Source organism: Leptinotarsa decemlineata, unplaced genomic scaffold (assembly GCF_025532065.1).
Source record: "Leptinotarsa decemlineata unplaced genomic scaffold, Ldec_3_MD MMD2_P_RNA_scaffold_14, whole genome shotgun sequence".
Lineage (NCBI taxonomy): Eukaryota > Metazoa > Arthropoda > Insecta > Coleoptera > Chrysomelidae > Leptinotarsa > Leptinotarsa decemlineata.
In genome coordinates, this window is record NW_027412528.1 from 8838623 (window position 1) to 8864113 (window position 25491).

A 25491-nucleotide genomic window follows, 5' to 3' on the forward strand; every position below is an offset into this window, starting at 1 on the left:
AAGTCTACTTATTTTTTTTTTCATCATTCCAGAAGAATTTATGGTCAGTATAGTTCTTATTATTCCTGGAGCCATTGGAAGTCTTGACCCGATTAGACCATTCGTAGATTAGAATTTTTTTTGTGGAACCTGGAAGAGACTCATCTCACCGGAACAATTTTTGATCGTGTCAGTCGAAAACACTTCTGAGCTCGAAGGTATGTCTTCTTGTATACTTTCACTTGTGTATATTGTATTGTCCATATTTTGTTTTTCTCGTGTCATATCACAACAGCTACCCTAAAGGGGCTGTTGTCAACGTTATTGTCCTTTTATTAGAAGTAATGTTCGATCGAACGTGATGAGTCCTGATGGTGATCGAACACCGTTAACGGAAGTTATTGTAGTATCTTTTCTTGAAGCATATTGAAATGGAAATCAACAGTTGCGATCGATATCACTGCTCCGTACATTTGTAGTGAGCTAAATAAACTACTGGGTACTGACATTTGCGAGCAGGACCTAAACAACGTCTACTCTCTTGGAAAAAGTGAAAAAACTCCGGTCAAGATTGAATTTATATCTTGCTTAACTAAGAAAAAAGTCTTCGCGCAAGTGAAAAATCTTAAAGGTAGCGGTATAAGCATTGCTCACGATCTTACTCTAGATCAACGGGCGGATTTGAAGATTCTAAAAAGACATCTTGCCCAGTATAAAAAAGATCTGAATATTTATATTCGAGGTAATCGCTTGTTTGTGGGCCCAAAGCAGTATTCGGTGAGTGATCTTATTAAACTTGATACGCTAGTGAATGTACCACCTAAGACAAGCAGTGTCCCTTCTACTCCGACCCAAACGCTCATTCGATCTCCCCAATCTCCCACCGAAGAGAGATAATTTCCAGTGATTCAAGTACAGGAACCGCACCCCCTTGAATCTACACAGAAGTCAACGGGAGTAACCAAAAAAGTAATCTCCAAACCATTGGAGAAACCTATGCGAACCCGATCGTATAATCATTAGGGATAACCAGTTAGGGAGTTTCATAGACATTCGTCAGGAGACCTTTTGCATATCACATAATTTCGTATGTTTTTCTCTTTTTCTTTTTTTTGTAATTTCAAAATAATTCTGATTATATTTAGTAATATTTGATTTTGTGATGATTAATAGCCTTAAACTTGCTCACCTCAATGTTAGGTCTTTATTCACTGAATTTGATTCGCTTAAAGAATTTATTACATCAAATAACATAGATGTATTTGCATTGTCGGAAACATGGCTCAGTTCTCGTATTGATTCTTGTACGGTTGCAATTCATAATTATTCCCTGGTTAGAGCTGATAGAGATGGCAGAGGGGTTGGAGTTGGCTTTTATATAAAATCGTCTGTGAAATTTAAAATTGTTTTTTCACAAGTAAATCAGTATTTAGAGCAATTATGGATTTCTGTGAATAGCTTTGGTAAAACATTCTATTTTGGAGTCATTTATCGGCCTCCAAAAGCTAATGTAACGCTGTCGAAGTCGAAGAAGTTGTCTCTAGCTCATTACCTAGCTGTGATTCACTAAATTTGGTTGGGGACTTCAATATCAATCTCCTATCAATCAATAACTCGGTTGAAATTTTTTTGAATTTTCTCAAAACTCACAATTTATCACAGGTTATTGAAGTCCCCACAAGGATATCCTGTAATACTCAGTCACTAATTGATATACTAGTTACATCTAATAAAGATGATATTAAATCTATAAATGTAATTGACGCTGGTGTCTCCGATCATCTAGCAACGATGTGTGATATTTTGTCACTGAAAATAGTGCATGGCCACAAAACGATTACTGTTAGAGATTTTAGAAATTTCGACATAGATAGTTTCAATAACGATCTTCACTCACTCCAGTGGGATTACCTCTTTCAACTCAATAATGTTGATAGTATGATTGAATTTTTCAATGACAATATATCACATCTTTTCAATTTACATGCACCAATGAGAAGAATCAGAACAACTAAACCGCCTGCACCTTGGCTCACCTTCAATATAAAGGAAACCATTAAATTGAGGAACAAAGCATTGAAAAAATACAAATCATCCAAATCCCATACCGATTGGTCACATTACAAAGACATGCGTAATTTTACTACAGGTGCGATTCGCCGGGAAAAGAAAGCTTACCTGGACTTCACTTTAAGAAATAGGAACTCTAAAATGATCTGGAATACTCTTAAATCTCTGGATATTCTAAAATCCAAGAATAACCTTACCTTTCCACCACATTTGTCAAATTTGGATGAACTTAATACTCACTTTGTCAACATCAGTCACCCAACAAAAAACCATACTCATTTAACTCTTCTTGATAAGTATAATCATAATTCTAATGGGCCAAGCTTCCATTTTACCACTATTACTCCTATCCAGACGCAACTCTACCTGGATCGTATTGTCAAATATAGGAAATAAACATGAAATAATTCAGATTCATTTAATTACATACATGAATTGAAAGATGTTCCAACCTCACTTCAATATTTTAACACAAGAACACTCAGTATTGAGAATTCCATCTTTTAATATTTCAAGTTCATAGACATCGAAATTGATCCGATCACAGGATATGGAATACAAAACAATCTCCAAATACGCAAACTTGGCACAGATTGCATGCTGTGCATTTTACCTCAATAGAGTGACCGGATCAAAGTCGCAATGTCAGCGTATAATTCTTTATAAATATTGAGGGAGGTCAAGATCATGGATCACAGTTAAGAGACAACAGACAGTATTCAGTATTCATTTAAGTATCGATTAATCATCAGCAATGCAGCACATCTCCTTCTCTTCGATCCTGCTGGGTGGCAGTATAATGTAAGTTTTTGATTGTTTTAATGTATTATTTTTATTAACATTTGAGTGTGAGTTAATCCAAAATATATTTTTCGTTTCTGTTACAATAAATATTTAATTAAGTTTTAAATGAGTTCTTTCATTATTTGGGATGAATGAATGAATGGGTGAAACAGCAAATAAAAATCCTCTCGTTAATAGCCAAGCGAGAACTGAGTTGCGACACGTGGTGGAGGCGCCTCTCTCGTTCTCGGGGACTTCATTCTTCATAATGGGCCTGTGAAACTAATTTTCTAATACAAAAAGTTGAATTGTTCAAGTTTTAATAATATGTTGTGATAATTAGCTGAAAAGTGTATTTTTATTGTGTTTTACAATGATGAGAGAATTTAATAGCTGTTTCATCCAGTGAAATTACAGTTTTTCCCTTCTCCTCAAATTATGAGTAATACATTTTCTAATAACTGTTCATCAGCTTAGAAAGAAAAGTATTACTGAAGTTGAGCAATCATAAAGAATATCTGTTCATTCAGCTTCTTAAGATAGATTGCCAATGGAATAACTTGAAAAAATTTTCATTTATCGTCTGTAAATTTCGTAAGTATGAGCGGTACATTTTCCAATATCTATTTCATCAGCTTGGAACTGTACTGTTGAGATTGGCTAAACGTATGGAATACCTATTCATACAGCTTCGTACGATTACCCATTACATGATTTCGAAATTTTGCATACGTATCTGACTTTTTGAAAAATAAATGATACATCTACCAATATCTGTTATATCAGCTTGGGAATGTGTATCATGATTCATAAGATATTCCTTGTTCCCAATCATCCTTTAATAATTTATTGGTAATGACTCGCAAAAATCCTAGTCGTCGTCAACGTCAGCTCATTAAAGAATTGAAGGCAAAACTAGCATTAAACCAAGCAGTAAAAAAACAAAAATTGATAGTAAGCATCAGTCTTTCCCTTTTAGTAGACATCTATGAAACCAACCCCAAATTTTTTCATAACCCTGAACAAATGTCAAAGTGTCCCAAAATAGAGTTGACAAATGAAGAAAAATTACAAGAGAAATTTAAAAGATTATTTGGTGATAATTGAATATGATATATATTTTATGACTTCATGATTATTATTAACTAATTATTAATTCTATTATATTATTTACACAAAAATGAATATAGATTAGTTGATTTTGTTTTTTTAATTATCAATATTATAGTTATCTCTGGCGAAAGTTCCTTATACGAAGAAGTAGATAGATTCTAATGTATTCTCATACATTTTTGTAATATTTCTTGTATTTTATAAAGACCACATATGTTAGTAGAAGGTTTTTATTGATTGATGATTTTTTTTAACAAAAAATACATATACACAGCATAAACATAACTTATCACTAATGTTTAACCACAATTAAATAATCTATATATAAAATACAAATAACATGGTAATAAATAGGAATGTCAGGTAGAAAACCTTTTACTAGAGGAGATAAACTTTTGGTGAAACTAACAGAGAAAAATTTTAACCCCAGCCACCGAAGTACGGAATTGTTTTTGAACCCAATCGACCGATCAGAAAATATATTTGCCAGATCCACACAAACCCCACGTTCCCCACAAAAACCACTGAGTCCTATAACTGTACAAAAAGAATCCAATAGACTTTTCGAAGAAGCTTGTAACGTTGAACCTTTCACTGAAAACAAAGACAGATTTTCAGACAATCAAGACAGTGAAAACAAAATTTTTGACGAGAAAACACAGTTGACTCAGGAAAATTTTGAAATTAACGACAGTTACTTCGAAACTTTTCAACAAGATTACTTAAGAAATACCGGGGAGGAAACTGAAAACAACGAAAAATTCATTCAACAGTTACTCACTCAATCGATCAATAAATCTTTAGACGAATCCCCAGCACGAATTCACACTCAAAAACCAATCTTAAAAAAACATGGCCAATATTACACTGACAAGACGCCTTCACAGCAGCAAAATCGGCAGCGACCCCAACCTTTATTTCACCACAAACTTTCAATCCAAACAAGGGGAATGCAAACTCATTCATTAATTGCTATGAACGTACCTCAATAGCAAACGGTTGGGATGATAAACTGAAAATATACTACTTCGGGACATTCTTAGAGGGTGCAGCGAACATCTGGTACAAAATTTACAGTGAAGAAGCGGATAATGCAGCAAAAACCTGGAAAGAAATCTGAAAGTATTTTATAAAGGAATTTGGAGATGAAGATATCAAAAGGAGTTTGGAAGCTCGCCTACTTCAAAGGAAACAAGAAGAAAATGAACCCGTTAAGTCCTACTACTACGACCTGAAAACAATGTTCTACGAATATGACCCTTCACTAAATGCCGAGGAATTTCGCAAATTCTTTGAGAATGGAATCAGACCCGAAGTATATGCAGCATATCGTCTGATAAGACCAGACACAAAGGATATGGATAGTTTCAAGACTATCATCAATAAATTAAATGATATAATTTCGAAATCTTCTCTCAGCACCATTCCGTTAACTACTCAAAATACTACTACAACTATGACAAATCAAAATTCATTTCATGGGCCACAAAGATACCAATTCTCAAATCAACATCATCAAAACAACCAATTTCAGCCACAGGATCACTATGCCAACCAGCGCCAGTCAAACTACCAACCGAATCAGTTTTTTCGAGGAAATCCAAAGACATAATTACTACCAACCACGTCCTACCTACAACCAAAATCACAATAACCAATACATGGGACCACGATAAAACCCGCAACAAAATTCAGGGAATTTTCAAACAAACCCAAGATCGCAACAAAATTCTAATTACCTAAATGGGCCAAGAAATAATCAGAACAACAGACCTCGTCATCCAAACCAGAATACATCATATGTTCCAAACACAAGAACAACAGACGGTAGGTCTAAGTGCTACAACTGCGGAAGAATTAGATATTTTGCTTCAGGGTGTCGGGATAGACAAAACCCAAACGGCAATGGACACCACAACTGAACCCTGGTGCTGTCCTATCCACAAACAGGGTTCACAACCCCTCACAGCAATACAACATACTAACAATAGACGGCACCGTAAATAACCAAAACGTTAAAATAATTTTAGACACAGGGGCAGAACAAAATATAGTAAGCAGAGACTTGGTTAACTCTTATATACCCAATGATATCAATAAATATCTGTTAGCACAAAACAAAAATATCAATTAAAATTGAAAATCTGAGTACAACTTGTGATACTATAGTCATAGATAAGCTACCACATCCCCTGATACTTGGAATGGAATTTTTGAGAAATCATAAAGCAATAATAGATTTTGATAAGAATTCAATAAAATTCAGTAATAAAAATGCCAACGCAATTATTAATTTGTCCCAGAATAAGGAAGAGAGATTTGTAGTGACTACGATAAAAAATTTAGGAAAATGTTTCTCATACAAGGACCTATATCAGGAAGAGTGCAAAAATAATTTAAGAAAAACCCTTAATGATATTGGGACTGTATCATCAAATAAAAATAAAGAAAATTCCCAAAAGATAGATAAAGAAAAAATATCATTGATGCTCTATTCAACATTAGCTTCGATAATATTTCTCAGTTAGATGAAAACCCAGCCACTAATATGCATCATGAACACGACAATTTCAAAGGAGAAATACACAAGGATCATCTTATTATACCACCACCAGCGGAATTCAGTGATAAAATTACCATGGAAAAAAAAGGATACTTCAAGAAACCCCTCAACACTTGAAGATAAAATTGCTATACAGGATGACTGGCACGACGATAGGGAAATGAAAAATGTAATAAAGGTCACACTCACTGACGATTTTGTTGTTCTACCAGGCATCGATTACTACTTACCAGTTCAAATCGAAAATAGGACAACAGACCAATACAGTTTTAAAATTAATGAAGAATACTTTTTGAAAAATGGACTCATCTGTATTGAACATCCAACATTGTCAAACCAGCCCTACATTCTTGTGCGTTGCTTGAAATATCACCAAATAAAACTTTTCAGAGGGTCCACAATTGGATTATTTCTTGAGAATAATGAAATATCGAATACAGCCCTACTACTCTATACATCAGAATGCGATGAAGAGGTTACCATTAAAGACCACAACTTAGACCATATAGAAGAAGGAGTCTTCAAAACTCAGCTTACGGAATTACTAGAAGAATAATAGGATGTATTTTCGAAATCCACTAGGCACATGGGTCTCACTAATATCACTGAACATCGGATAGACGTAGGAGATGCAACGCCAATAAAATATCGTCCTTATAGGGTAAGCCAAAAGGAAAGGGAAATAATAGAGGAGCAAATTTCTGAAATGCTAAAACATAATATAATTAGACCTTGCCATTTTCCGTGGGCTAGTCCGGTGGTGTTAGTTCGGAAGAAGGATGGTTCCATTCGTTTCTGCGTCGATTATAGAAAAGTAAACAGTGTAACAAAAAAAACCACGTACCCAATTCCCAACATGGATGACATCCTAACATATCTTGGAGGGGCAAAATATTTTTCTACCCTAGATATGTTTAGCGGTTATTGGCAAGTGAAAATCGAAGAAAACTCAAAACAATACACAGCATTCACTACACAAGGTCACGACACTTATGAATTTAATGTTTTAAGTTTCGGCTTATGTAACGCTCCAGGAACTTTCCAGCAACTCGCAGATAGAGTATTTGAAGGGATGAAATGGAGGGACGTCCTTGTCTATCTTGATGATATAATTGTCTTCTCTGATACACTGGAAGCTCATCTGGAAAAATTAAAAAATGTTTTTGAGAGATTACGGAATGCAGGCTTGACCTTGAAACCAAGCAAGTGTGTTTACGTAAAAAATAATGTAAAAGTCTTGGGACATATTGTTAGTGATGAAGGAATTTCACCTGACCAGAGCATTCTCGTTTCAATCGAAAAATTTCCTCAACCTAAGAGTGTTAAACAAGTACAAAGTTTTATTGGCCTATGTAACTTCTATAGAAAATTTATAAAGGATTTTGCAACTATAGCCCGTCCTCTACATGATGTCACAAAAAAACAATTAAAATTCAAATGGGGTGAAGAACAACAGAAAGCTTTTGATATGCTCAAAACAAAACTTATAACTGCCCCAATTCTACAGAATTTTGACCTCAACAAAGAATGCGAATTACGAGTTGATGCGAGTACAGTAGGAATTGGGTCAATTTTATTACAAGAAGGTGCAGACAAACAACAACACCCAGTAGCATATATAAGTAGAAGTCTAACAAAAAATGAAGCAAACTATACCATAACTGAATTAGAAGGACTTGCAGCAATATGGTCATTATCTTATCTGCGTCATTTAATAAATGGTAGGCCAGTGAAAATTGTAACCGATCACCACGCTCTCTGCTACATAAAATCACTGAAGGATCCCACAGGAAAACTTGCTAGATGGTCTCTTAAATTATCGGAGTATGACTACAGCATAATTCATGAAAATGGAAGCAAACACATGGATGCAGACTGTCCTTAATAATGAAAACGATAGTACGTTCGAAGATATCCCTACTTTTCTGCTACTACCAACAGATATTGCAGAGCAGCAACAACTTGACTCCGAACTTCGGAAAATATTCAACATTATAAAGGACCCTTTGAATACATCTGCCACCATCGGCATGAAAAGACGCGCGAAAAATTTCAGAATTATTGATGGTGTACTATACAAATCCAATCCTAATCCGGAAGGACTAAGAAACCTGCTAGTAATCCCAAAACAATTAGTGAGCAAAATTTTAGTTACAAATCACTCTGAACCACTTTCTGGACATTTGGGCATAGCTAAAACATTACACAGAGTCAAGTCAAGATACTACTAGATAGACTTGTACAAAGATGTAGAAAAATTTGTAAAAGGATGCACCGATTGCCAAGCTCGAAAAGGACAAAAGAATAAAAAACCAGCAGGCCTTTTACAGCCAATCCCTGTAGGAACCCCTTTTGAGAAAGTGGGAATAGACCTGTTAGGCCCTTTCCGCAAAAGTAGAAATGGGAATACGATGATTGTGGTAGCCACAGATTACGCAACGAGATGGGCAGAGGCAGAAGCCTTGCCTAATGGAAAAGCAGGTCCAGTTGCGAAATTCATTCTAGAGAAAATAATTACCCGTCATGGTTCACCAAGACACTTATTGAGCGATCGCGGAAAAACCTTCATGTCACAACTTGTACAAGAGTTACTACTCATAATGGGAACCGTCAACCAGTACACAACAGCATACCACCCTAGTTGCAATGGGCTGGTAGAGCGATTTAATGGTAGTTTGGCAAACATGCTATCAATGTACACCAACACCGAACAAACCGACTGGGACGAATACATACCTCATGTCACTTTTGCATACAACACAGCAAGACAAGACACAACTAAATATTCACCTTTCATGTTAGTATACGCCAGAGAACCCATTCTTCCAACCGAAGCTAACCTGATGTCAACCTTGAACTCACCAGATGCCCAGCAAATAAGGGAAAGAGCACTTGCTGTACGGAATGAGGCGATTGAAAATATTCGTAAAAGGCAAGGACTAGACAAGGAAAGATACGACGACAAGCATCGTCATTTAGGATTTGACATTGGAGACAAAGTCAAAGTGTTTACCCCAGTCCGCAAAGTTGGAAAGAGTGAAAAGCTAATACTTAGATGGTTCGGCCCATACTACATCACTAGAAAAATAGGAGAAGTAGATTACGAAGTGAAAAAAGGCACTGCAGCGAACTCCAAAAAAGAAATAGTCCATGTGGGTCGTATTATCCCCTACTATGACCCATGGACTCCCAAACCAGAAGATAACACAGAAATAGAGGATTGAGAAATATGAAAAAATGAGTGAATAGTAACTCCTGACAGGACATACACTTTGATAGAGCACAAAGATCCAATCAACTCAATCACAATACCTCAACCCAATATTTTTACTAAAATCCCCTGTATATATTATATATCTTTTCAACATAAAGCACATACCCTAATCACAGTCAGATCCTCATTCAGAATATGTCACCTATAGAAGATACTATCTGTAAATAAGTCTTCTGATTAACCATGTACATACAGAATATATATAGCATATAGTAATTAAATAATCAACCCCCAGGTTCTTCATCCTTGACATAAAGAGAGTCCACAGTTCTCACAATTTAGAGGTTACAGCAGGCGCATTTTGGAGACCCCTTCCTCAAACCGTGAGTTATGAGGCCACAATCCCTCTAGTTTACCAATCCAACTGGCATGAAAAATCAGAGATGAAAAATAATATAATCCAGCAGATCGGTACTTGCAAAGGGAAAACTGATCAGACTTCATACAGATGTAGGGCAATTGAACATTTGAATTTACTACAAAAAGCATTTAATATTGAGTTTCAATCACTTTCAAAAAGTTGGAGTCCCATTTACCTCAGAAATTGTTCAGGAAATGACAAACGTCACATTTTAGACGAAAGGTCATTGGATTTCTTAGGGGACGCAATCAATTGGTGTTGTGGCGTTGCTACTGAAAATAAATTAGAAGGTATGATTCTGAACGAAAACACATTGAAAGAAAAAATGTTCAATATTAAAAAAGGATTGAGCAAGTCAATAAGAGCTATAAGTGAAAACTCAATCAAATTCAAACAATATGAAAAGTCTGTGGCAATGTCATTCAGAACAACAGAAAAACACATTCATGACCTGGAAGGATTCATAGACAATTTGAAAAATGATATTAACTCAGAAGAAAATGAACAAAATCAAATTCTGAATTCACTGTTGAACAATGAATTGCAAAGTTTGAAAAATATTATACAAGTTGGTAGAGAAATAAAAAGGCAAGGCATTCTGGCTTCATGTCGTCAACACCAAATCCCAATAGCAATTTTAGACCCATCCATACTCCTTCATGACCTCAGTAATTAACTGAAAGAGCTGCCAAATTCCAATCAAACATTGGCCATTTCAATTAATGACATATCAAAATACTATCAACTCCCTTTTTGTAACTGCACATTCACTGATGGTAATATCTTTATTCATGTCCGTATACCAATCTCACAACAATTTCATTCTTGGGAACTATATCAATTAGTAACCACCCCTTTGCTTGGCACAACCAAACTTGTAAAATCATTCATGACACAGTATTTTTAGCAATTTCTAATTTCAAACAATCTATACAATTGAGACAAATATCCGGTACAGGCCTTCAGCACTGTAAACCATTCCACGATAAACTCTGTTATTTACCACGCTTCTCAGCCGATTCCATTAGAGTACCAGCAAAGTTATTCACTGGAGCAACTGTAGAAGAAATTAACCATCACTGCCCCCTAACTTGCCACAAATCATCAACTACAGTTATTTCAGAAATTGAGAATGAAATCTACATAATCACTCACCCAAAAAAAAAACACCCGAATACAATGTCCTAATTCTATAACAAGATTCCCTGACCTAGCATACAATACCCCTGGGGCAATAAAAGCACATATTCCCTGTAACTGTAAGTTGTCAATGAATAACGAAGAAATAATTCCGGAAACGTACCCCTGCATTGAAACATTACCACAGACAGCCATTATTTCACACATCATTCCTGCTGCCTGGTCTAACCTGAAATCATTCATCATAAACCCTGTTACAAAAACGAACTTGCCAACATTTGGTAATATATCAGAATGCCTGAACACAAATTGGACAGTTAATATTCCTTACATCAATTTAACGTCATCTCAAGAAAGTATGCATGATATCTTGGAAACACTCGAAGAAAAGACAGCCTGGTCTTACAGCTCTTTCACACGATTCGGTTCGCGCCGTGCGACTCGCGCCTTATGCGGCGTTGAGCTATGGCAGTAGATGAGTCTTTCCACACTACATGCGGCGCGCAAATTACCTCCGGACTCCCCTACGCCGGACATGCGGCGTTCACGCCGGATTAGTCTGCGAAGGGCTATTGTTTCTTATTGAGGTTTTTACACGGTCCGGCGCGCGCCGCACGACTTTAACCTCTAGTCTTGGATCTGCCATTGGAGAGTGAAGACCTACTATGGTATTGTGTTTGATCAATGTTTTGTTGCTGAAGTGATTGAGGATTATAAAAAAAGTTTTTATATCCTGAAACGAAAGAGAAGTAGAAGTTAGAACATATATTTAAGGAGTTAAAATGAGTGAAACACAAAAGGTCATTGAGACTGATATTGATGATATTGACATGGAAAAATTAATCATGTTTGTGGAAGAAAGACCATTGCTGTGGGACAAGTCGCTAGAGGAATATAAAGACAGAAACAAGAATAGGGAAGCTTGGAGAGAAATTTGTCAGGAGCTATTTGAAGGATTTGAAGAAAAATCTGCTTCGGAAAAGAAACAGTTGGGTAAGTACCATTTGAAAGATTATATAGTTAAACACGTAGCATATGATGAATATGTTCATTGAAAATAACAGGTTTTTTTTTAAATTTTAATAGTACTGGGTAAATAAAAAAGATTAGAACTAGCAACAAAAAATACCTGAAAATATTTTATAATTGTAAACAGTTCACATTTTTGACCACAGATGTTAATTAGATGTTTTTTAACTGCCATGATACTGATCCAACGTTTGTCATGAAATACATTCCTACAAAACATTCCTAACCTGGATAGGCTCGTTCCCACCCCGCAATGACTGGTTAGTTCCTTGATTGGTACGTACTGGCAAATCTTCCCATCCAACAACAGTAGATGCATCTTCTAACCTATTTCCATCCCTCACTCTAACGAAGTTGTGTAGAATTACACAGGCTTTGGTTATCTTTACAGCTAATTCGATGTTCACATTCATAGGTCGATGAAAGATCCTCCATTTATTGCTCATGATGCCAAAGGTGCATTCAATCAATCTTCTACCTGTTCTCAACCTATAGTTGAAAACTCTTTTTTCAACAGTTAAGTTGTGGCCTCCAAAAGGACGCATAAGCTTAGTTCTTAAGGGAAACGCTTCATCTCCTAGGAAGAAATAAGGCATATTAGGTGATTCACTCCCTGGGAGAGGTTCTGGTTTAGGAAATTCTATTTTTTGATCCTGAATATTTTTCCATAGACTTGATTTCTGGAAAACTGAGGGATCTGCTTCTGATCCGTGAGCCCCAATATTAACTAAGGTAAAACGATAATTTGCATCGCACACGGCCATTAGCACAATAGAAAAATAACCTTTGTAGTTGAAATACAAAGAACCACTATGCTTCGGCTTGACCACTCTGATATGTTTTCCATCCACAGCTCCTACACAATGGGGAAATTCTGTTTTATTCAAAAATCTTTCTGATATTTCCTTCAGGTTCTTTGCCGTCAGCTCAGGAAAACACTCAGATCGGAAGACATCCCATATATTGCTGCATACGTTTTCTACAATTTTACTTATTGTAGAAATTCCAAGTTTGTAGTAGAAGTGTAGGTCAGTAAACGTGTTGCCAGAAGCCAGATACCTGAAACAAACAAAAATAGATTTTATATCTGCCTTTATTAGAGTTTCGGAACCGGTCCCTCCCTCAGCGGCATTTCGTCTTTTGTTTCTTTCCACGCCATAGGTCAAATCAAAAGAAAAGTTAGAACGCTAGAACAAGTTCAACCTTTCAACAATTATTGCCACTGGTCAAAAAGCCACTTTTTCTACCATGGTTTACCGATACTTGTCCGTTCGACGGAAAAATATATTTATAAAAAGTAATAATGGACAAATTAATTTATTTAACGCCACACGTTTTATACTTACGGTTTTCTACTTACGTTGTTGCGTTAGCAGTTATTCTGAGTAGCTGATAAACAGTTCCTGTGTAAGCAGACACCATCCATAAACATAATAATGTGTGAATAGAATTGTAATACTCAAAACAATTCAGAATCACCATCATACCGTTGAGTACCAGGATAATCCAAATCCCAAGCAGCCTACAGAAAATATTTCACTAATAATTTATGAGAACGACGCTAGTTTCATAAATGCTGACACAACAGGACCACAAACGATGATGTTTGAAGTTTCCCAAAAGCTCTCGAAGGGGTAATTTCTATATTCCTGGGCAGCTAATAACTTGATCACACTATTACACGATGAACACACAGATATAAATATATTTCAAAGTGTAAAATCAAAATCACTTCAGTGAACGAAAAATGCCGCTAAATATTCACATATTCATCAAATTATATGTATGTCATATGTCATGTCAAGTCGTAAATCTTCTTCTCTATACACAATTGAGAGAATAGGCATGGAACAGAATGACAGATACATTTCACAGAAACCATAGAAAAATGTTCTGGTAATACGAGAAAACACAAAGCACAATGTAATACGTAATTATAGTCCAGTCCAGTCCACTGTTACGTTGCCAATGTTTCCATCTAGTCGAGTTGTGGTAGCCGAGCAGCCGTCAACCAAAACAGAATCAGAACCAAGACACGGAACGATGTGCGGACAGATTGGTGGAGTGACACGAAGACAGACAAAGTTCAGTGCCGGACAATATGACAATATTAGTGTGGGAACTCATAGTTGCAGAACAATATAGTTTTTTCTAACTTTTATAGGACATGTAGTTTGTAATTGATGTTCATAATCATATTTTAGACCCATTGTTTTTTTTTTTATTATTATTCAAAATATTTTATCGAGTTGTGAGTTTTCATTTGAATTTCAATTGTTTTTTTTTTGTTTTTCATTACCACCCAAAAAGCTGGGGGCCAGCTTTAACGTGGAAGGGAGATGTGTCAAATATAGGAAATAAACATGAAATAATTCAGATTCATTTAATTACATACATGAATTGAAAGATGTTCCAGAGAAAAGTTTTGAATATAAACTTTTGGAAATTATCTACAAAAGAGGAGAAAGCATTTATCCTCAATACCTGCAGTCGTCTTGATATGAAACGGCGTACTACTGAAAAGTGAAAAGAAACAGAACACATTCAAATATAAGTTGAAAACTGCAAATGGTCAAATGGTAGAAGTATGTAAGACTTTTTTTCTCACCACACTAGGTTACAAAAAAACCAATGACCGATTTACACACGATACATTGAAAAATACTGCCAAGTACCAACTATATCTCCGAGAAGATAAGCGAACACAGTCTGTCAAGAAGAGGATAAATTATGATTTAGTAGATGCTCACATAGAGTCGTTTCAAGTTTCAACCAGTAATTTCTCACTATAGGTAAGTTTTCAAAATAATATATGTACATAATTATGTTGATATACATGCTTTTTTTCAATATCAGGCGAGAGCATGCACCAAACCGAAGATATCTTTCCAGTGACATTTCTATATCAATAATGTTCGAGTCCTTCAAATCACAATATCCAAACATGAACGTTAGCTACGAAGCTTACCGTTTGCGGGTTAAGGCAAAAAACATTTTTTTTGCATCATTAGGACACGAGGAGTGTGAACAATGCGAAGAATTCAACCTGCGTGATGATCATCAAAAACAAAATTTGCAGAAAGACTGAAAAAAATTAATTTCTTGGAAAAAGTACATTGATCACGCCAGGGAGTCTACAGAGTTATATGAAGAACACGCCCAAACTAAGTTCGAAAATGGGACTGTTTGTTTTTCTGTAGAGAAGGTGATAATGTTACCTAGGGTCGATACTTTTAAAAAGGTTTTATTCCTAAAAAGACTCACAACATATAATGAAAGCTTTGTTCCATTAGGACCCAAGTCACAAAATAAGGCATTTGCCGTTTTGTGGAATGAAGCTATATCGGGCAGGGATAAAGAAGATATTATAAGCTGCTTTTATTCTTTCTTCCTTATTCATTAGAGATTCACCTAAAATTATACTTTGGCTAGATAACTGTTCTAGCCAAAATAAAAATTGGTGTTTCTTTTATTTTTTGGTTAGGATAATTGATTCTTCCGAAATGTCCGCGAATGAAATAGCTGTTAATTTTTTTGAACCAGGACATACATTTATGTCAGCAGATAGCTTCCACCATCAGGTGGAACTGTCACTGAAAAAAAAAGGCAAGATGTACGATTTTCATGATTTTGTAGAGGCAGTGCAAACAGCACAAAAAGTGAAAGTAATGTCCCATCAAGAATTTTACAAATGGAAGGGTCTTAAATCGTGAGGCAAAACTGAAAAAACAAGAAAAAAGAATATATTTATGTGATATTGTCCAGATAAAAGCAACTCGTGGGAATTTCTTTTTATATTAGAAATCATCGCTGACAGATGATTTTAATAAATTAGAATTCTTATGTAAGAAGGCAATGAGAAAGGGTGGTATTTTGTCCCAATTTGTAGCCATGGAAATATCAAGTTTGGTGACTTTTATAAGTAATTGATGAATGGTTATTGACGGTGTTTCAAAAAATCGCCAAAAATGAATGCAAATATTGATTATTCAAACGAAGTTCTCATGAAATTATTTATTATACACGGACAGTGTGATCAAATCATTGCCAGAACTTGTAGAAAATTCAACCAAATGTATCCTGAATCAACACCAATGAACGAGAGGAAGTTTGTAAGATTACAAAATAATTTCCTTAACTATGGCTCCATGTTAAAAGCGCCTTCAACATTACCAAAACCTGTTACTTCAAATGAGGACAATACTGTTAACGTTTTGGCATATTTTTATGCATATCCAGAAGCTTCCATTCGCAGTGCAGAAAAAGATTTAGATGCATCACATGCTTCAGTACAACGAATTTTGAAAAATCACAAAATGCATCTGTATAAATGTACCAAAGTTCAAGCTCTAAAAGCAGAAGACTTCGAACGTAGAATGCATTTTTGTGAATCCCTTTTGATTCATACACAGGAAGATCGGGAATTTTTGTCAAAAATAATTTGGAGCGACGCGACGAATCAAAATTTACGAGGGATGGTATTTTCAATAGAAGGAATAAACATTTTTGGGCTGATCATAATCCTCATGTTACAAAAGAAATGGGTTTTCAAGAAAAATTTGACCTGAATATTTTCAGTATTTTGAAGAATAAAATTAGCTTTCTTTATTTATGAAGACACACTGAATGCAGAGAGATATCTCCAAATATTGAGGACGACTGTAACTGATTATCTTGAAAATTTGCCTTTAGAGGAATGTAGAAGGACGTTTAACTGATGTTGAAAATAAAGTGAGTAATACAATGAAATTCGTAAATAATGGTGTGGCACATCTGTTTGATGAGATACGTTATGAAATTGGAGGTAACGTTGTTGATCGTGTCAGAAATCCAGGTATTACATAAATTATGAAAGGCTATATTTCCTACACAAGTAGCGAATATGATAGATACAATAATGCCTGTTGGAATCAATTGGAGAATTCGAACATAACCGATTCAAACGGCTATTTCAATGTTTATATACCTCTTAAACATCTTTTAGGATTCTGTGAAGATTTTAAGAAAATAATGGTGAATATTCGTCAAGAGTTGGTGCTCATTAGAACAAGTAGTGACACGAAATCTGTAATGTCTACAAAGGATAATGAAAAACCTAAAATTGATTTAACAAAAATTTTCTGGAGAATTCCTCATGTTCAAGTTTCTGATGCTGAAAAGTTACGACTACTCAAGTACACTGAAAAGTTACGATTACTCAAGTACACTGAAAAAGGACGTGATTTGGAAATCGCATTCAGAAGCTGGGAATTACATGAATATCCAATTTTACAACAAACAATGACTCATTCTTGGAATGTAAAAGCTTCTAATCTATTGGAAAAACCTGGATTCATCATTGTAGCTTTTCAGACTCAGAAAAAATCAGATTAAGAAAAATATCAGTCAGTTTGATCATTGTAATATTACCAATATAAAACTCCACCTCAATTCAGATGTATATCATTATGACAATATGAATTTGAATTTCAAAAAAAATCAGTTTGCATTACTTCACGAACTTTTTGCTCAATTTCAATAATCTTACTATTTTAAAAATTCTGGAGAACCGTGTCTAACACTATCTAAGTTCCTTGAAATTGCACCGCTATTCGTTATTGATTGCAGTAGACAAAATGCAAGGTAGGAATGCAAGATATAAGACTCGATTTTGAAGCCAGCGAAAATATTCCTGCAAATACATCAGCATTTTGTTTGATTTTACACGATCGTTTACTCAGATATAATCCCCTTACAAATACTGTAAAACAATTCTAGGGTGAGTTATAATGAGTAGAATAACTTTCGATGAAAAGAAAAATAAAATTCATCATATGGTTGCTTGGAGTTTTGCTTATATTTAGATGTGCAAGAAAAACGTATTGGGAATTTTTCGCATTAGATCGAACACGTTTCCAAAGACGAATCAGACTCAGTGCCGCTTTTATAAATTCAATTCTAGAAAGTTCTCATAGATAAAAAATTTTCCATCAAAGATTTCGAGGAGATGGTAGAGCATGAAGAATTTTAATCATTTGTTGTATTTTTAAATTTATCTCAAATGAAGCAATAAACTATGTAGACTTGTTTTTGATAACAAAAAGGTATAAACAGATTCATTACATTTGAAGTCACTCATAACATTTTCAAATGTACATGTTAGATTGAAAATGAATTCAGAACAAGATAATAAATGTTGACATTGAACAGTATACAAAAAATTTAATTAGACAACTTTGTCCTCATATGGAAGAAAGTAAAGTGTCTTCTGAAGCAAATCGTCTCATCAAAAAAACCCCCAGAATTCTCAAGAAGAAAAAGTCAAGACGAAGAAATAAAAAGAAAAATTTGACTGCGTCAGAGGTTAAATAATATCAGTAGATCTATAATGATTGAACCAAATCGGAAGTGCTCAAATCTATAATGAGACATCCAGCTCGGAAGTGCTGAAATGTACAATGATACATCCAAATCGGAAGTGCTCAAGGTCACTCGGCGGCCTCGTCGCGATGTTGTTGACTTCGAGTTTATCAGTAGGAGCGCTCGGCAAAAACAAAAATATTCGATCGGTAAAGTGGTATAATAATGATGATTAGATTTAATAATTGAAATATGTCATCGACGTTTGAGAAAAAAATCCGTGGGGATATACAGGGTGTGCAACATTAAAGAAAAAAACATTCCTACCGTGAAATAATAATAATAATGATGATGAAGTGAAATAGTTGAAATATGCCATGGACGTTTGAGAAAAAAAAATCCATGGGGGACAGGGTTAGGTTCCATTATAGTATACAGGGTATGTAACATTGAAGAAAAAAAAACATGCCTACCATGCGCTCGGTGAAAATATTCGTGCGTCGAATGAGGCAAAAGGCAGCGTGACGAGACCCCCATATTTTAGCATGCGATGCTACGTCGTTTAAACCGTCGAACGCAAATTCGTTCGTTTTAGAAAATTGGCTAGAGCCAAATCGCGTTCGATTTTTTTCAAATGTTAATTCGTTTATCGTTCGTTTTTTTTTCAAACGTCAATTCGCTTAGAAGGGGGGGAGGTAATTGAATTTTATGATAATAGACGAGCACTTGTTACTTTGGAATAGTATTAAAATGGCAACCGAAGACTACCGTCAAAAATTGGAGGAATTTGTTAGACGTGTTCGAGATTTGAGTAAAGATATTCAATTTTATGAAGAAAAAGAGAATGTTGTGAAGCAGTTGAATAATTCGAATATTAACGATAGAGTATTCAATCGAAATTTGCCGCAAACCAGATACCCTTCACGAAGAATTCAACCCATTAGTAAATCATAGCTGCGTCAGTGAATATCCCATAATACGTGTTGGGATGAGATTCATGGCAACATTCATCAATATGTATGCATCTGGTAGCAAAAGAACGAAATTGCCGCTATTTATCAGCACTACCCCCAAGAAAACGACATCCAAGTGTAAATTCCAGAATCTTCCAAGCAAAGATAGTGCAGTTATCATCGTTGCCGTACCATTAGTTGTGAGGAAAGAGAAAAAGCGCAGAAAAATAGACTTTACTCGATGTATAATTTCAATCATTGTATTCATGGTAATAGTATGTGTAATAATTTCAAAGATAATAATTGTAGAATATAGTTATGAATTAAATGATTCAATATGAAATGATTTTTATTTATCATACAAAATTGTTTTTCAATAGTCACTTGTTTTTGTCAATATTTGTTTGAGAATGGCACATAAAGCCGCAAACATGCGTGAAAATAAACATGTTTATGCTTCCATTCTTTTCTCGAACATTAGGCTCTGACTATAAAAAAACAATCGTATCAGTCAAAAACATCAGTATTACGATCGACAGCAGTGTTGTTTCACTAGTGCTCTAGTTCCTTGCGTACTCTACAATATCAGTAAAAAATCGTAAGTTGCATTTTATATTGTACAAGTGTCTTTTATGTTTCACGGCTGAATTTTTGAATGAGAATTGTTTCCATTCTACAAGTGCTTTTTATATGTTTCACAATAAAATAACGTTCATGTTGAATATTTTCAAGTTAAATGTTCAAGAAAGTGTTAGTGATTTTCTTCAAGTTTTCAACACAAATAGTATTTTTTTTAATTTTACAAGTGCATTTTTTGTTTTATGACTGAATTTTTCTTTTTTTGAATTCAATTACTATTAAAAAATAAATAACCACTAAGCGATTGATTGGAAATAATTTTCATTTTTTGTGAAAAAGCATAAATTAATTGCAAAAAATAATTATCCCATAGATGGACTTACACAAAATGAATGCACGCTCCTCCCTTGCAGCCAAACCAACAATCAAACTGCATGATTTGCCAATAAAGGAGCCGCAACAAATTCAGAAAGCAAAAATCGTTAGAGGAAAATTTGGAGAGGTCGTACTGTTGGAATTAAAAAACAATATTGTTTTCCTGCCGGCGAGGGTCACCGAAGACTATAGGCCGAATATTCACCATTTTGAAGAGGGGAAATTTGCCATTGTCTTTGAGGGTCTCGTCGAGGTGGGCATAGCAAATCCCGCCGCATCCTTCATCACAGTAGAATTTTAAGGTGAGCTATGCATAATTCTACTTTTTTTGTAAAAATGTTTCGTTCATCCTCTTCTTTCATGAAAAAGGTTTCTATTTCAACTATTCTCTGTTTTGATTGGCTCTAAAAATCGTTTTCATTTCAGACGCAAATCAAATCATAGCCATTACATCACCAGCTTCCAAAAGAGCAGTCACCCCAGCAGCCCACACCACTACTGCCCATCCATAGTATCAGTAGCAAATCATCGTCATAATATCAGCTTCACAGCAGAGCAGTGCCTGCAGCAACCCACACTACCACTGTCCATCCATAGTATTTGAGTAAGTTGAAATAAAGCCATGGCAGTTTCCGAAACTCTTTCTCAAATTGATAAATTACTTGAAGTGATCAAAGAAAATTATTCGAGTTCCATTGTGAGAAAGTCTTAAAACCTAATAAACAGACATATAAGAAAGTGTAATTTGGCAATGGAAAAAATCAATTTTTCAGTGGGGGGAAAAAAGAAAATCATAAGTAAAATTGGGGAATTGAAACGGATTAAATATTTGATTATCAATATGAAGAATGATGAACAAGGTTCGGGTTTGAAACGTAGCAGCAGAGTGAAATGGGAAAATGTTAATGCAATTTTCAAGGGTCGAGTTAGGACGGGAATCATCATCAATTTGACGCATAAGGAGGTGCGGAATTTTTTAGCTGACGCATATTTCCTTTTCAAATCGAAAGTTTCAAAAATTTTAAATGAGATGCAATGTCTTAAAGTTAATTACACTTTGTTGGGGGATTTCATAAAGAATTCGAATGAAGGGGAAATATGCGATCGCAAATATTTCAACACCCCTAATGCGGTCATTGATTTGGGGACGGATTTGCCTGCGTGGTTTCAGGAACATGTTGTCGAAATTATTCTAAATAAACTTGAAGAATTTCAGGAACGTGATTCGGGTTGGGCGTTGAGTAAAATTCTTCTGCTTAAAATTGCCATTAATAAATATGAACTGAGTGGGCATGGTAGAGCATTCATACGACTACCTGAAAAAATTCAAAACAAAGGTGCCTGCATAAATATTGCTAATCAGGATGATGCTTGTTTTTTTCAGAACAATTGTGAGTGCGTTGTACCTGCCAAACATAATGTTACACGCTCATCTTCATATCTCCATTATGACACGGTTTTGAATACAAACGGCTTGGAAATTCCCATGAAAATTCCCCAAATTACAAAATTTGAGAAACTAAACAACATTTCAGTCAATGTATATAGTTTGGAATTGAATGTCATCAAAGAAAAATCATTTTACGAAGTAGTACCTGCACGATTAACTAAACATAAATTGGATCATCACGTTAATTTACTTTTAATTCAAAACAAATACTTTCCCAAATTGAATGAATATGATGCTTTACCTTTAGATACAGATAGTTCTGAAATCAAGTATCATTATTGTTGGATAAAAAACATGTCCAGACTTCTTACAGCACAGGTTAGCAAACATTGCGGAAAAAAATATTTTTGTGATAGATGTCTGAATTATTTTTATAGCGAACAGAAATTGAATGAACATGTCATCTTGTGTGAAAATGCAAACGACTGCAAAATTTCCTTCCCGAAATTCGATCACATAGAATTTCGGAATTACGTTTACAAACAAAAGTGTCCTTTTGTTTTATACGCGGATTTTGAATCAGTTCTACAGAATTGTGAGGAGGAAATTTCAGACAAATGTAAAAAATATCAATCACATAAAGCTTTCAGTGCAGGTTACTACTTGAAATGTTCATATGATGACACGCTATCCAGATTCAATAGCCATCGAGGTGAGGATTGCATTCAATGGTTTGCTGATGAAATGGCCCATATCGCCAAATTTGTTGAGTCCAAAATCAAAAATATTGAACCGATGATATGTCCTCTCAATATGGTCACTGCTAGGATATGTCATATTTGCGAGAAACACTTCACGAAAAAAGATATCATTGTAAGGGATCACAGTCATTTTACAGGGTTGTTAAGGGGGTGGAGTAATCAAGGGTGCAATCTGTCATTTAAGAAGCTATTTGTCGTCCCCATCACATTTCACAATCTGTCAGGCTATGATTCTCATTTCATAATTAGAGATGTCGCTAAAAGAGGGCGTGTAAGCATACTTACAATCAATAAGGAAAAATACATTTCATTTACCCAATTTGATAGTGAAACTAACATCAAATTCCGGTTTATAGATTCTTTTCGATTCATGGGAGCCAGTCTCGACGAGTTGGTTTCAACATTAAATCCAAACAATTTGAAAATACTCAAAAAAGAATTTGCTTTACTAGATGACGAGAAATTTGCTCTTTTAACCAAAAAGGGTGTATTTCCGTATGATTATATCAATAATATTGAAAAACTCCTCGACACTAACCTTCCATCAAAGAAAAAATTCTACAATAAACTCAATGACACAGAAATTGATGATGAAAAGTATGCTCATACGCAAAACGTTTGGCGTCAATTCAGTATCGAAAATTTAGGTCAATACAGCGATTGGTATATGAAAACAGACATTCTTCTTTTGGCTGATGTTTTTGAAAATTTCCGTGAGATTGATTTGAAGACGTATGGGCTGGATCCTGCTTGGTACTACACAATGCCGGGGTACACGTGGGATTGCATGTTGAAATATACCGGTTGCAAATTACAAATTTTAAAGGACGTCGATATGGTTATGTTTGTGGTAAAGGGTATTAGGGGAGGAATTTCAGTTTGTTGCAATAGATATTCGGAAGCAAATAACCAGTATATGCCATCATACGATCCCACGAAACAGTCCAAGTATCTCATGTATTTTGACGTCAATAATCTATATGGATGGGCAATGTCAGAGTTCCTACCATATGGAGGTTTCGAATGGACGGATACGAACATTGATGTAACTCAAATTCCTGCCGACAACCCCGAAGGCTATATTTTACAAGTTGATTTAGAGTACCCTGCACACCTTCATGATTCACATATAGATTTCCCTTTTTGCCCCGAACATCGGACACCACCAAACTCGAAATTAAAAAAATTGATGCCAACTCTCCACAATAAATATGAATATACTCTTCATTACAGAAATTTAAAGCAGGCTCTAGAACATGGTTTGATACTTAGAAAAATTCATAAAGTTTTGAAATTCAAACAGTCTGCATGGCTGCGTCCTTATATCGAGTTGAATACTCGATTGAGGACTGCAGCTAATAGTTCTTTTGAAAAGAATCAGTTCAAATTAGCAAATAACGCAATTTTCGGTAAAACAATTGAGAACATCCGGTTACACAGAATAGTAAAATTAGTCACCTCCTACGAGGGTCGATATGGTGCCAAAAATCTCATCGGTAGTTCTCGATTCCATAACCGTACAGTTTTCGATGCCGATTTGATGGCTATTGAATTAAAAAAATCCGAACTTGTATTCAATAAACCGATGTATGTGGAAATGGCAGTTTTAGATATATCAAAAACTTGCATGTTCAAATTTCATTACAATTTCATGCTACCCACCTTGGATGTGGAGAAATGTAGTGTCGTCTATAGTGATACTGATTCATATATATATGAATTGGTATGTGACGATGCATACAAGGAAATCATCAAAAAACACATTGAGAAATTTGACACATCGGATTATGGCACAGATAACATTTATGGAATCCCTTGTGTGAATAAAAAAGTGCCCGGCCTCATGAAAGATGAAGCAAACGGCAAAATCATCACGCACTTTGCGGGGTTGCGTTCAAAAATGTACGCCTACAAAGTGCAGGGTGGTAAAGTCATCAAAAACGCAAAAGGGGTGAAATATGGTGTGGTAAAGAATAAAATCACATTCGATGACTATGTCGACTGTTTGAAAAATTCCAAGCAGAAAAAAACATTTCTCAATGTACAATAAGATCTTTTGCTCACAACGTGTTCAGTATCGAGCAGGCGAAAGTGGCCCTAAGTCCAGATGATGACAAACGTTATCTCATCCCTGAGTCCTATGAAACCCTGCCGTGGGGGCATTATAGCTTAACCTGAATATTTTTTCATTTCTAGGTACACACTCTCAGCCATGAATTTGGAGCAATTGTGCATAAAAGTCATTTGCGAGAATATATCCTCTGCGTGGGATTTCATAGCATGGCCACCATTTAATCATAAAATCTCTCCATGTTTTTCTTTATATATTTATATTATTGTATTTCTTTATGTATAAATAGAAAACAAACAAATCATTTCATGTGTTTTATTCATGTATTACATAAGTCATGTAGAAATTTTTGCTTATAATAAAATAAATATTCTCGCAAGCCATTAGCATACAAACTATCCAATGATGAGGCTTGACAGAAACCTGTTATAATTTCTTCTAAAGTTAAATTGGTTTTATTCTCACGCAACCAAGATTGAATAATATGGAAAACGCCTCGATAATAATCACAAAAATTCAATGCATCCAGCATGGCTATACGGTCTGACAGCACCCCCAAGTGAGTTTTGAGAACGTCGTTGACATCCTGTTGAGACAGCTCCATATTTGTTGTATCCTTGGAAATGGAAATTTGTTTGGTATCACTTTCGATGTACTGTGTGACGTATATGTAGTCCCCGCAACGTGTTGTGATTGGATCATACTCGTCCA

General features: G+C 35.2%; 1 protein-coding gene across 1 annotated transcript; it reads left to right on the forward strand.

Annotated features, from left to right (window-relative positions):
* Positions 1–23079: 23079 nt before the first annotated feature.
* LOC141482500 (uncharacterized) lies at positions 23080–24759 on the forward strand. The gene has a single exon (XM_074175876.1). The coding sequence runs from the start codon at positions 23080–23082 to the stop codon at positions 24757–24759; it is 1680 nt and encodes a 559-aa protein (XP_074031977.1).
* The last annotated feature ends 732 nt before the right edge of the window (positions 24760–25491 follow it).

Coding starts and splice junctions, on each gene's coding strand:
- LOC141482500 (XM_074175876.1), top strand. CDS start 23,080: ATGGGAGCCAGTCTCGACGAGTTGGTTTCAACATTAAATCCAAACAAT.